Consider the following 14,846-nt stretch of genomic DNA (forward strand, 5'->3'; position numbering starts at 1 on the left):
TACCTTCTAGAGAACTATCATTTTAAAAGGACTTCGTAACAAAACGAAAATATACCTTTCTTAATGTTATACTCGCAGCTAAAGAAACTTCGTAATCAATAAATTGCTCCTATCAGGATATAGGCCTATACAGTATTTACAGACCTAAATTACGTAACTCCATAAAGTACTACATTCTTTTGAGATAAAATTATATGAAGTTATGTAATATACATTAAAATTAATAATTATTGTTTCATGATAATGTGGGACCACATCATACAATTATCAATGAAGAAATTTGGCAACAGGTGCAGATGCAGAAGATAGAGAAAGGTAAAGATGTTTAATTCAAGGACATATCTGATTGTTAATATAATATCTCGGTCATAATGTGAAAGGTTCGTGTGGAAGAAGAAATGTAGACCAGGGATGCGCAATTGCATTTGCAAGAGGGGAGAGTGGGTTTACCTCTTTTCACCAGCTGCGACGTTCTGTTGTAATCGTGTACACTGTGTTTGCAAACATGGGCTATGTCTGCTGAGTTTCAGTGATAGCTTGAATGCACTATGATATTCTTTAATGAAATTTAATGCAATTATCTCAATATGAATGCTAAACATTGTAGATTCCGTGCCGTTTGTACTTCACATTTCTCTCAGTGACATTTTTTTGGCAACTCTTATTTTTAACAAGTTTATCTATATTTGGCACAAATGTTGACGTACAGAGTCTTAGAAGATATACCAAGTGACCGGCGCGTATCCTATTTCGATACTGGCTTTTAATGTAATTCATTTTAGAAAAGGTTTGTTCGCAAATGTATGTAGAACCGAAGTTGTCATTACATTTTTTTTACACGCGGTCCATTGTTTTAATAAAATATTTCCACGAATTTAACATATTTCTACAGTACCATAGTGACAATTATTATATTTTTTTCCAGCGCTGCGCTGTGTTGTAGGTAATATAACGTTGTCAAATGCGCACTACGTTGACATATTCATTCAATGAAATTATGTCAGTATTCTTTGTGTTGTAACTCAGTACTCACAACTATATTGGATCGAAAATTCTTTTCCAATACAGAAAACTAATATTTCTTCCCAACTTGTATACCTTATAATAAATGTTCTCCATATTTATTTACACAATGCTACTTAATAACAAGTTATTTTCTGTCACCTGAGTAATATGTACAATTTGCAACGTACTGCTTACTTTTTTACTTTTCGGATTCTGCTACCTTCTCGGGAACCACATTAAAATCACATTTTAATCACTTTAATTTATCTACTACAGTGCGGTCCAAATCTCCTGAGGTTTGGGGTGTGTTTTATACGGAAATACCCAGTAGCAACAGAGCTGCGTTGCCGCGTACGGACATTCGTCCACGCCGCTTGTAAAAAATAATACATGCGTTTGGACAAGTTCTTCGTGACAGGGTCTCTACATGTGATTAGGTTGAATGACATTATTTTTCTGTATATAGCGAAACAAGAATCTCATTTGTACGCCAAGCGGGTCGAATTTTATGCGTCTTAACCGCGTCCCATCTGATTAATGGTTTTTATGGTCTTCCACGAGCAATATTTACACAACTGCGTACCGATAAGAAAGCCTTTCGAAGTACCAAGGTTATTATCTGTAAACAGTATCCATTCAGCGACATAAACATTATATAAAAAAATTAAGAAGCGAGAGCCGAGAATGACAGCTCGATTTCTGTTTGCATTGTGTGTAGGTATTCGACGTGCTTTGTGTCTGTCAGTCAAATCAATAATTCGTTTGTAACATAACCATTTTCTACGTGTCCTTATCAGTTTATTACTTTATTTGTTTATTAGTAGTATTGAGCATTAGTGAAAGTAACAGATCCAGTGGAGACAGTAGCAAAGTTCGGATAATTATATTTAGTGTCTACAATTTCTTCATAAAATATTCGTCCGAAGAAAACCGTAAAAATCTTACCTTTTCTATGTGTCAAGAACTCACTCAATAAATGTATCAACCCTGTCACGTGTACGCAGAGAGTGCTAAGAAATTGTTCGTTTCGTCTAGAAAACATATTAATATACGTAAAAGAGTCACGATTTTAGCATTTGTTGCAAATACACGCAACAGTAGAAATCTATCATAGGAGAGTGATTTAAATAGTTCCTAGTATTCTTTGTTAGAATATTTAATTGTAGTAGAATTCTGTAATTCAAGTAGTTCCATTTGGAAAATATGTGGAGACTCACTGCATATTTATTACAAATGAGTCACTTCACTTGGTCGTTCTCTTCCACGCAAAAATATTGCAATATCTGGACGTCTTTGGACACGCCATTGAAAATTGCAATAACTCACAATGCCGCCACCACTGTGAATGAACTGATGTGAATGTATATTAAGGAACGGACAGCTGGTTAAGTTCTTTCTCTCAAGTCAAGGAGATGGGGCTGCTTATAGCTCAAATGCCACTAACACGTACGAGTTACGGTTCAACTTGGCTGATGTAGACTATAAAATATTTGTTTGGAGAGAATCCTCAAAAGTGAGGAAAATTCACAATATTTAAATGAGGAACGTGTTCGTAATATAAATATGTATTCTAGATAATAGGCGGTCAGAGTGTGTTGCTGACCATACCATTTCATTCTATAGCCGAGAATATGAAAGAACATACCATATTAACTAAATTCGTATATGATATAAGTGGAGTACGAGTATTAACTATTTCATGAAAAATATAATTCAGTTCTTTCAAGGCAACACCGTTAGTTAAAAGGAATTACATAAAAAATTCTAAATAACGCAATCTGTCGCTGCAAACTCCTTTCTTTCTATAAGAGACTACATTATATTAAATTGTGTAGTATAATAAATATTTTTTGAATGTTAGTATGAGGCTAAATGAAACAGTGTGCATGAAAAAAAATGAATGCGGGGGAAATATAACGAAATGCTCCGGGTTCCCTCAAATATTTCCCCTGCAAATACCTCTTGTACAAAGTAAACAAATCTGATAGTATATCGAACGTGTGTATTTTTTTATTGAAATGGGTCCGAACGTATGTATTTAGTTTTTGATATTTTCAAAAAGATCATTTCAAACTAAAAAAAAAAAATGAAAGAGAGAAAAAGAGAGGTCACATTTCATAAATACATATTACATAAGATAATGAAACCAGTAATTAAATATGAAACTAGTAATTAAATTAATTTTCGACACAATAGCTAATATTCTTTACACGAAACATAGAACGAACACAAGCTTATAACGACTTAACTGTATAAACAAAAATCGTTGTACAGATATAGGTACCTATATTTCTTTCAAAATGACTCAGATTGTCAGAAGTAAAACCACGTACTTGGTAACGATTTTGTCTCGAGGTCGCAAATATTCTAAGAGGAATCAATGAACAAGATACTTAAATTAACTTTTAGATACTTCAGTGAAAAAAAGATTAACTAATAAAATATATAACACTGCAGAACAACTTGATTAAACAATACAACGTTCATGCTAGTTATTTCTAGCACATATTCCCTTGAATGCTAAAACAGATGTTTAACAGATATTTGGCTAATTACTGCATCACCCAGAACTAATTGTCGCTTACCTCCCAGAATGTAGAGGCCGCAGGCTACCAGCGTCTTGTGGTCGCTGTTGAAATGTCCCATGAGGGCGAACATTGTGGCCACCAGCATCAGAAGCACGCTCACAGCTTCGAAGGGCGTCGACAACCTGAGGAATATACAAACACCTCGTCAAGTTCCCACTAAGTAACCAAGGTGCAATATTAGAACCACAAAATCTATACCCCCCACACACACGCACGCATACACAGACACAAAAACCACACACAGACACACACACAAACAGACATACATAAACACACAGACACACACAAAAATAGACACACAGACATATACAAAAACAGACAAACAGACACACACAAACAATAGTTATTATCTATGAATATGAACTATAAAACTGGCCAAACATCCCGAACATTAACTATTATTACTGCATAGTATATAAATAAGAAAAATATTTATAAAAACCTAATAATTAAACCAAGGCATGTAGTATTACGCTGTGTAATGGAACATGTTGTATGATGAAATAAAAAAAAAAGACACACACAAAAACAGACATACATAAACAGACAGACATATAAAAACAGACACACAGACATATACAAAAACAGACTCACAGACAAAACCAGACATACATAAACACAGACACACACAAAACAGACATACATAAACACACAGGCACACAGACATATACAAAAACAGACACACACACAAACAGACATACATAAACAGACAGACATATAAAAACAGACACACAGACATATACAAAAACAGACACACAGACATATAAAAAACCGACTCACAGACAAAACCAGACATACATAAACACAGACACACACAAAACAGACATACATAAACACACAGGCACACAGACATATACAAAAACAGACACACACACACAAACAGACATACATAAACAGACAGACATATAAAAACAGACACACAGACATATACAAAAACAGACTCACAGACAAAACCAGACATACATAAACACAGACACACACAAAACAGACATACATAAACACACAGGCACACAGACATATACAAAAACAGACACACACACAAACAGACATACATAAACAGACAGACATATAAAAATAGACACACAGACATATACAAAAACAGACACACACAAAAACAGACATACATAAACACACAGACATATACAAAAACAGACACACAGACACACACACAAACAGACATACATAAACACACAGGCACACACAAAATCAGACATACATAAACACACAGACATATAAAAACAGACACACAAACACACACAAAAACAGACATACATAAACACACAGACATATAAACACAGATACACACAAAAACAGACATACATAAACACAGACACACAGACATATACAAAAACAGACACATAGAAAAATAAAAACAGACACACAGACATATACAAAAACAGACACACAGAAAAATAAAGACAGACATACAGACATATACAAAAACAGACTCACAGACACACACAAAAACAGACATACATAGACACACAGACATATACAAAAACAGACACACACAGACACATAAAAAGACACACAGACATATGCAAAAACAGACACACAGACATACATAAACACAGACACACACAAAAACAAACACACAGACGTATACAAAAACACACACACAAAACAGACATACATAAACACAGAAACATACATAAACAGACACACATACATATACAAAAACAGACTCACAGACACACACAAAAACAGACATACACAAACACACAGACACACAGACATATACAAAAACAGACACAGACAAACACAAAAACAGACATACTGTACATAAACACACAGACACACACACAAAAACAGACATAAACACACAAAAACAGACACACAGAACACACAAAAACAGACATACAAAAACTAACAAAAAACACACACAATAAATATACATATACACAAAGAACACAAACACAACACACACAAAAACACAGACACATATTAACTGACCATTCTGTTTGTGGAACGGCAGTTGCTTTTACTATTACACAGCGCGCCGCTGTTACGTCTCTTGTCCAATACGATCGCTCTCTTACTCTAGTCATATACTATGTCTTTCTCTTCCCCATAGAGTAATAACATAAGGTTGCAGTGTCTCTATTTACGTTCTACTCGTACATACAAAATTGTCACCTAGTAAACACAAAGACACACAAAAACACAAACACAAAAACATACAAATAAACACACATAATATAAAACACACGCAAAAACAGACACACACACACACACACCCCACTCATTAGAAAACATGAACGTTATGGTATGGGATAACTAAATATACTCAAATGAATACATTGCATTTTCTTTAAGAATATTATATTGTATATTACTGTATCATCATAATTATCATGATGGTTGTAATTGATTTGTCTCAGATATTATTTGGAAATGAATGTATCTACGTATTTTAAACAATGTTAAATTCATACACATAGTGAAATTTTCGTACTCGGAGAGAAAAGAATCTTCTAAAAATGTGGCACGTGTTCAGAATTACAGTCCTCCCTGGAAAGATGAGAGATTGTGAGATGTTTGTAATAAGCGAGGCTCTTCAGTAAATGCGTGTCTGACACAATGAATCAGACATAACGGATGGCCCAGGTGGCGTTCGTGAATCCGACGCTGACAGGCGGGCCTTACTTCCTGGTCTCTACAATTAAGGTCCAATCATCTACTGATAAGCCCGAAATGTAATGAGGAATAAGTGGAGAGTGTTAGTGAAATTAAAGAGTGAACGGGAGTATCCCGAGAGAAGCCCTCTCTAACGTTTGTTTTTCTATCACAAACTACACCCAGACCTAATTGGGATCGAACCCTAGCCGCCTGAATGGAAAGCCAGCGCGCAAACACCATAACCACAGACGCGGCGTTTGTGGTACATATTTAAGAGTTCCACACAAATCAAATTAACTTTCTGCAAACACAACCAACATTTTAAAATAAATTAATTTGTCAACTGAAATTGTAGAACAACTTTGGAAGACAACTGTTGCACAAATCTTGTCGACAGCCACATCAGCAACAAGTTCCCAACCACATTACTATGAATGAGACTCCTAAATACGTGGGTATCAGTAATACCAAAGAGATGACGGAATTATATTAGTGTAGAACGTTTTGATGTTGAGTACGTGTAACTTCGTTCAAAGATTATTCAGTAAAACTAATCTATCACATTCAATAAAAAGGTATAATAAACACAGTACACTGAATTTCAGCTTGAGTCGGAATCTGTGAAAGGTTATGCATGAGAGCCAAAGAATAGTAGTGTTGTAGTAGTAGTGTAAGTAGTAGTAAGTAGTAGCAGCAGCAGTAGCAGTAGTAGTAGCAGTAGCAGTATTAACAATAACACGAGGTCGTTGTGAACGCAACAGGTGAGATGCGTAGATGTAACGTTGTGCGAAAGCCAGGATCACAGTTACGGATCTTAACGGGGGTGTAGATGTTTCTCCAAGTCTGAATGTGATGTCCTGAGCTGTCTTAATATTAAAGTCTGGCGTCATGATAATGCCATGTCATGGAAGTATCTCCGCGGTTCCATATAATGTTACATTAAAAGGCTGAAAATTAGGCTGAGTAGTATTTCTTACTGAGGTGTGAAAAGCACATTTTATTATTATTATTATTATTATTATTATTATTATTATTATTAAGAGAAAATTTTTTTTGCTCAAAAATCTTCATGTTAATATTTTCGCTGAAATACACGTTTTCAGCTTCTCTGATATCGAAAAAATTGTTTTGGAAATGTTGTTTGCCTTTTCGTCTGTTTACAACGCTTTCTCTTAGGCCTGCAGCATACTGCATCGGACATTCTGTCTTAGATAGGACAGTTTGTCTCAGACAGTTCGATATTACTCGCTTTCCTATGAGGATGCAACACACTGCATCGAACAAACGTCAGTGCTTACTAGGCACGCGCAGTATGTTATAACTAGGATTTGAAAATTCAGGTGTCCCAAATTTTGTTTAATTCAGTAAAAAAAAAAAAAAAAAAAAATTGTTCTTAACTTCTATAACTAATTGTCTTTAATCAGATGAACTTTTCGTAATCCGATTTTTATTGTAATTGTAATTGTAAATTTAATATTAATTGAAATCTTATTCTTCATATTGTAGAGAGGCAGAGAAGGTCAGACGACCTTATCTCTACCAGGTTAAATAAATATTACATACTAATACTTTTCTATGGCTGGATCCGAACGGATCCATGCACTTAGGCTTGTATTGGCCCACTAGGTGATCTGTATATCTGTTTATTTTATTTTATTTATTTTGATAATAATTGTAACGTAAAATATATTATAAACAGAAAAAAACTTTAGCTCACCCCTGAAAGAGTAGAACTCGTACTCAGGGGCGGATTCCTGAATTTAAATTAAGAAGTAAATAATATAATTTGTTTTATGTCTACTACACAATAAGAATATATAAATTTAAATTTACAATTTTTCATTATTTGTTGATTGTCCAAATCCAACAGGTGGACAGAGTGGAATTCGTGAATCTGAAACTGACAGGTGGGCCATTCAGCCTTAGCCATGACAGATACAGATGCTATCCCCAGATGAGTATTTGTAAACTCGAATATCCAGAGCTCCAAGACCTCAATTCCTAAACCAACATTTGAAATCTATACTGCTCCCAAGAAATCACTTCAACATATTTTAAAAAATATCAGATGTTAGATGTAGTAAGGAGGAAGTGAAGAGTACTGGTAGAATAAGATAGAGGAAACTGGAGGATCCCGAGGAAAACCATCTGCACCTCAATTCCACTAACAAGCAAACGTTGTCATGGGGGCAAATAAAAAGTTATTTTTTTTTTCATTCCAACATGTTAATAATGTCAAAAGAAGTGCTTATACAAATTTTGGCCACTCGACCGCAATTAAGAGGCCGTCCAGAAAGTGATTTTCCCTGGGGCCATTTATAGGAAAAACCATGATTGCATGGAAATATTTATTGAAACAGATACAGCAATTGTTGCGCTATTTGTCAACATATCCCCCACTGGAATTGAGACATTTGTCATAACATGGAATCAATTTTTGTGTCGTAGAAGTCAGCCCCTTCAGATCGAAACCAGCGTTTCACTGCGTCTGCATCTCTCTCTGTCGGTCCCATGATATGAGAAAAGTCTCAATTCCGATGGAAAATATGTTGAAAATATCTCAACAATTGCTGTGTCAAATGAATTTGTCCAATGAAATTGTGTTTTTTTCTGTTAACGGCCCCTGGCGAACTTATTTTTTACGACCCTCGTAATTGCGGTCAAGTGACCAAAATTTGTAAAAACACTTCTTATGACATTATTAACATGGTGGAAGAAAAAAATAACTTTTTTATCTGCTCCATCACAACGTTTGCTTGTAAGACTTGAATGGGGATCGGACTCGAGACACTTGAATAGAAGGCTAGCAGCCTAGCGCTTAGCAACAGATGCAGCTAAGTTTAGCGTGGCATCGTCATTTTAGTTAGGCCTATGTGAAAATGTGGCTTGTTTATAACACACATCATAGTTTCTTACATTAGATAAGCAACATTTTTGAGAATGTGAGAATTTCCACTTCAGTGGTTAAATAAAAATCGATAGAACCCATTACTTAAAAAGCGACATTTATAAATGGGCGAACGAATTTTAGGATGGATGAACAGACGAAAGGATGGTACTATAGATGGCGGGGCAGACAAATATAGTGCATCCATCTTCGAGCTGCGTACTCCGATGAAAGTAGTTAAAACGTTCAGCGTTATAACATTACACTCTGTTATTACGTGCTGAGATAAAAAGTGGGAAGACCTTCCATAAATATAATAAAACATCTACAAAAAAGGTATATACTAAAATATTGTTATTCTATCCCAATGAATCTAAGAAAGTTCACAAAAAACAAGAAATCCATTTTTCTTAATTATTATACTGAATGGGAGTGATATAACTATGCAAATTGAAGGGAACAATATAGCTCATTAAAATAAATAAAAAGCTATTATGTGTTTTATAATTAAGTGCATGATGAATTAGAATATTAAGCTGAAAATCTAAGTACTTTGACAACAACGCGCCGCCAGTTCACGTAGTCGTCTCAGCAACTGAGTTCCATCCCTTAATCACTTGAGTAGTTGTCAGAATTCCTAATAACAGGAAATAACTATACGTGTTAATATTTTTATTTAATTTGCAAGGAAACCTTACATTCTATTGAAAAGTTACGAAAGGATGCAATCATCCTTTATTATTTTCTCTTATGATAGGAGTAAAAATCAGGATCGTAGGGATAGTATTTATCGAGTAAAACAATGTTAACATTTAGGGAAAAAGTCATTTTTTCTGAGAATCACCAAAGCTCTTCACAAGCCTAATGGAAAACCAATTCCGGAAACTAAGGTGGAGAAAAGAGTGTGGCATCAACATAAATGGAACAAACTTAACACATCTGCGATTTGCGGATGACATCGTCGTCATTGGAAGATCAGTGAGGGAACTATAAAATATGCTAGAGGAATTGGAAAGAGTAAGTGCTGAAGCAGATTTGAAAATGAACCCAAAAAAGACACAATTCATGACCAACGACAGGAGAGAACCAGTACAGCACGACACACAGCTTGAATATGTCTCAGAATACGAGTACTTCTACCTGGGGCAAAATATATCTTTCCACATGCATAGCGATAAAGAAATTAAAAGGAGAATAGGACAAGCTTGGAGAAAATTCTGGAGCTTGAAGTTCATACTGACTGATACATCCCTGAAGACAAGCCTGAAAGTGGAGGTGTTCCAGAAATGTGTACTTCCCGTGCTGCTTTATGGCTGTCAAACATGCTCTTTGAACGAGAAGCTGAGACAGATGGTAAAAGTCTGCCAGATAAAAATGGAACGAAAAATAATGCAAGTGACGCTAAAAGACCTAATCCACAATGTGGAAGAACACGAGGTTCTAAAGCGGCAAAAAAAATGCCCAATTACGTTTTGGTAGATAGTGTAGTAAGCGAGTATACTCATCCCACTTTCAACCACTTAGTAGCTTAGACTTACGAACCATTTGTAGGTCCCACCGCTTTACTTACTTAATTTTTTTATGTTTTTCTTTAATTTTCATTGACTAAATTTAGAATAATTACTTTTCCTAAATGTAGTTAAAAGTATGTTTTAGTTTTTGGGCATTTACATCTCTATTTAGCTTATTTATAGTATATAACATTTTCCTTTCTTTGCAGACATACTAGTTACACTTGCGTTGCTAAGAGAACAATTCTGACATCCTCTGCAAAGTTCAGGAGAGAGAAAGTTTGAGAACTTAATCCATCTCCTTACAGTATTCTGTTTACGTCACCGTGGCAACCCTCCAGCGTTGTCTCATTTTCATGGAAGAGAAGCACGTGCTTCAGTCACCTCAGTAAGAGTACCGGCATACAAAGCAAGTGCTGTTGTCTTTGTATCTTGAGGATTATGATTCTTTTTGTGGTTAATTTTAAGTACAATATTTATTTCGTGTAAGTGCGTCTTAGTGTACTATAACGCTAGGCGATATGATGTTCCCAACAATCTCACTTGATACTGGCTCTTGCTTGCTAGAAAAAGCGCGGAGAATTGCCACAGCTCTTCTCCTACTGAAAACTCTGAGTAGGTCATATTATCTGCCGGATTTCACTTCAGAATTTCCTAGTCTTAACTATTTATTTCAAGTACATTATACGCAAACTTCAATTTATATTATTAAAGGAGAAGTTTAAAACCAGGGTTAATTGCATTTTGGGATTCACCCTCTCACTACCAATACCCTTTTGAAATTTCAAATGGTACCTCTGTATTATTATATTTAAATTTAAAGGAGTATTCAATTGTTTATGCATGCGATTCCCTTGTTCTTACATATTTTTTTTTCTGTCGCCTGGAATCCTTGCTTGTTGTTGTCAATTGGTTGTAGGAGTGTGTGTGTGCGTGTGTGTGTGTGTGTGTGTGTGTGTGTGTATCTAATGCCTACCCACTTCAATTGCGTGATTCGGATTCCGCATATTACAGACAGATGGCGGGACTGTGACTAATTTTCAAGTTTCAAACCACTTCAGCGGCACACGTTATGCATTTGTATTGCTGACGCCAGCGTTTCTGGTGGGTGTCCTCAAGTACAATGCATAGTCTGCGAGCATCTATTGATGGTGTAGCTGAGAATAATACCATCTCCAACCACAGTTGTCAGTCTTGCTGCCCAGACTGCAGCAAAAGTAAGATACTCGCACTTAACTTCCTTGCGGTGAGTCCTTGAGTACAGTGTCCAGTCAGTGAGTTGCCACTGCAGCTGAGAACGGTACCTCCTCCTAAATACACGTTACATCAACAATATGCCAATCACAATTGTCAGCTTTATCGCCTATAGGCTACTAAAAAGTTTAGACACTCGCACTTAAGTTTCCCATTTCTTATTTCACATGCCAAAATCGTGTCGCGGTCTTTATCTGTGGAGAGTTACGTCGTGTACGAGTGAGTGTATTTCTGAGTGTTGGTGTAAGTGTAGTATAGGGGATGGGTGAAGATTATGATGAATATTAAGGGAGAAGGGGAAACCCGGTGCCGGCAAGTAGCCTACTTTTGTTGAATAGCACCAAGAAGGCCGCCAGACTTAAAGTCCACGTCCGACCGACGAATCACTATCAACAGTGACATATGACGGGTGGGTGTGTAAAGTGCGTTAAGTCAAGAATTCTTTTTGGGTCTCCAAATACCTCAAAAATGTGTGCTATGCTATGCTAATTCAGAGTATTATCAGTAACCGATAAATTAACTTCAATTTTTCCATTATTAATAATACGATTTTGGATTCGAATTTAAACTTTTAAATTAGATTTTCTCAAAAGTACAATTTCATGACTTAACATACTTTACACACTCACCCACGATATGCCTTCTCTTCATATGCACTGCGGAGAGATTTGGGATTTAATCCAGACATATTGTTGCACAATTTAGTGATTAGAAGTTGTGCACTGCCACCTCTTCCAGTCCCGAGATAGAAATTTTAGACGAATGGTTGTAGGATGAAAACACGGTTTTTTAAATAAAATAGTCAACATGAGCTTCACTCTCTATTGTTGGATAGAGAGTAATACAGCCTATATCGGAATTTTTCTACATAGCATTGCCACAGTTTCAAAACCACACATAAATAACGTAAATTCAAACTTCGGCTTTTACGGAATAAGTTTATGATGTACGTACAACCATAGTATTCTTTAATATTAGTTTGTGTTACTACCTGAAATAACATGTAATCAACAATAGTCTTTGTAGTTTTAATCTCTTTAGTTGTAATCAACATTAACAACAATCCAGGTTGTCAGGTGAAGATAAAAAACGAACGATGTGAGAACAAATGAATGAGATGTATAAATGATTGAATAAATAATCTTTCAAATTTAAATATCATAATTTATAGGGATGCAATTTTAAATTTCAAATGGAGTTTGGGAGTGAAGGGGTGAAACCTAAAATACAAGTAACACAGATTTTAAACTTTTCCCTCGTTATATAAATTGACGTATTTCCGGATTAATTTAACTTAGGCCTAATTGAAATAAACAGTTATTTAGACTAGGAAGTTTTGAAATGAAAGGCCTGTATGTTTTCAACTAATTATCACATTATTTTCAAACCCATATGAAAACAGAGAGCCCCAAGCAGTCTAATCCTCCGGGCATATTACCAGCATAGCTGAAAGCTTCAGTTTAAGAAAAAAAGGACAAATAAATACAATTGAAGTGATACACATCATGTCGCTGTAAGTGGGAGATAATGTCTACTGCCCTAATGGGAATTGAAACCTATTCCTATATACTTGTAGCTAACAATGCTCGTATTTTATTGATATGACTAGAAATGATAATCGCAGTGGACAAGAATATTTATTGATAATTTTCTCGGAGAAATAATAACTTTTACAAATTGTATTTCATCAGCTACCGTAGATTATCCATTTATACAAATCTTTTCTCTCATTTAGTATTATTTAATTTCACAACACAAGCTTAGGTGTTATCGAATGGAAACTGCTAGCTATACAATACCTCTCAGTGCAAATGTCATTTCCAGGGATAGTTGCCGGTAAAACCAGGACATATTTTACAAGGTCACTAGCAGCTTAGCTGGTGTGAATCAGTGTACTGTACCAAGTAATATAATGATCAGTTAAATCTGGTGATCTTTAAGATCATACTTTACTCATATACGTATCACCCAATACTAATTCATCCCTTGTGTTTCTTTAATGGAAAATGTGATTTTATATAAATAGATTGAATAATCAGGGTACAGAAAAATCCCGTCCGCTTCTTTCATATATGAAAAAAAAAATAGTGAACCTTGGTTCCAGGATTAACGTTGGATAAAGTTACATATTAAAACAACAATCTTGGTATTAAAATGATGTACAGAGTGTTGACTTAGATGTTTGTAGTGATTATGCTCGAACTTTGCGTTGTTTATGCTCACGTACCTATTTGAAATTAGTATTTATTCGTTTAGGTGCATTTTTTACTAGACTGAGAAACTACTCGTATATTTCTTTTCATGTTTTCTTTTCTTATTAGGTCTCATATATTCTGCGCGTCTGCTTCCTTAGACATGCTTATCTGTGCGTCACACTTGCAGTTGTTAAGGTTATGCTTTCAGTATAGCAGTTGAGTAATCGAAACAAAAATGGTCCTAAATCCTAGACCATAATGCCGGCAAAATATTGCAAGAATATTCTGTTTCGAACAGGGCGGTTTTGTCTCGGACCGTCCGATGCGACGGTGATTACACGCATTCTTATGAGGCTGACTGCATCGGACATTCGTCCTGTCAGAGACAGAATGTCCGATGCAGTATGCTGCTGGTTATTATTTAAATAATGCAGACCCTACAATTTTATTTTGGGAATAAAATAAATATAATTTGGGTAGATTTACCTTTACTTTCTCATTTGTATATGACATATTCCAAGGAATATGCCACAGAAATTAAGTTATTAGCTTCCAAATACGAACTGAGACATGCAAATCACAGAAATCTGCACAAAAGTATATTCTATTATCCATCTGCTAAAAAGCATAAATGTTCCTCTTCCCTCTTGCTTAAAAAAAGTCCATTGCGCAGATGCTTGCATTTCCCTATTTTGATTAAGCTCTGACTGATTATGACTGATCTTTCCAGCGACAACAAAACGAAACTTCAACGTACTCATAATTTGTGTGTACGTTTTGTAAGCAA

The 14,846-nt window shown here is 35.4% G+C and overlaps 1 protein-coding gene across 1 annotated transcript in view; it reads right to left on the reverse strand.

Moving 5' to 3' along the window:
• LOC138708521 (uncharacterized) overlaps window positions 1–14,846 on the reverse strand; it is a 1,055,241-nt gene that overhangs the window by 464,614 nt on the left and 575,781 nt on the right. Inside the window, exon 3 of the mRNA XM_069838637.1 lies at window positions 3,591–3,715. Coding sequence (XP_069694738.1) covers window positions 3,591–3,715 — 125 coding nt within the window. The remainder of the gene's footprint in view (window positions 1–3,590; window positions 3,716–14,846) is intronic.

The sequence above is a fragment of the Periplaneta americana genome, chromosome 11 (genome assembly GCF_040183065.1).
Source record: "Periplaneta americana isolate PAMFEO1 chromosome 11, P.americana_PAMFEO1_priV1, whole genome shotgun sequence".
NCBI lineage: Eukaryota > Metazoa > Arthropoda > Insecta > Blattodea > Blattidae > Periplaneta > Periplaneta americana.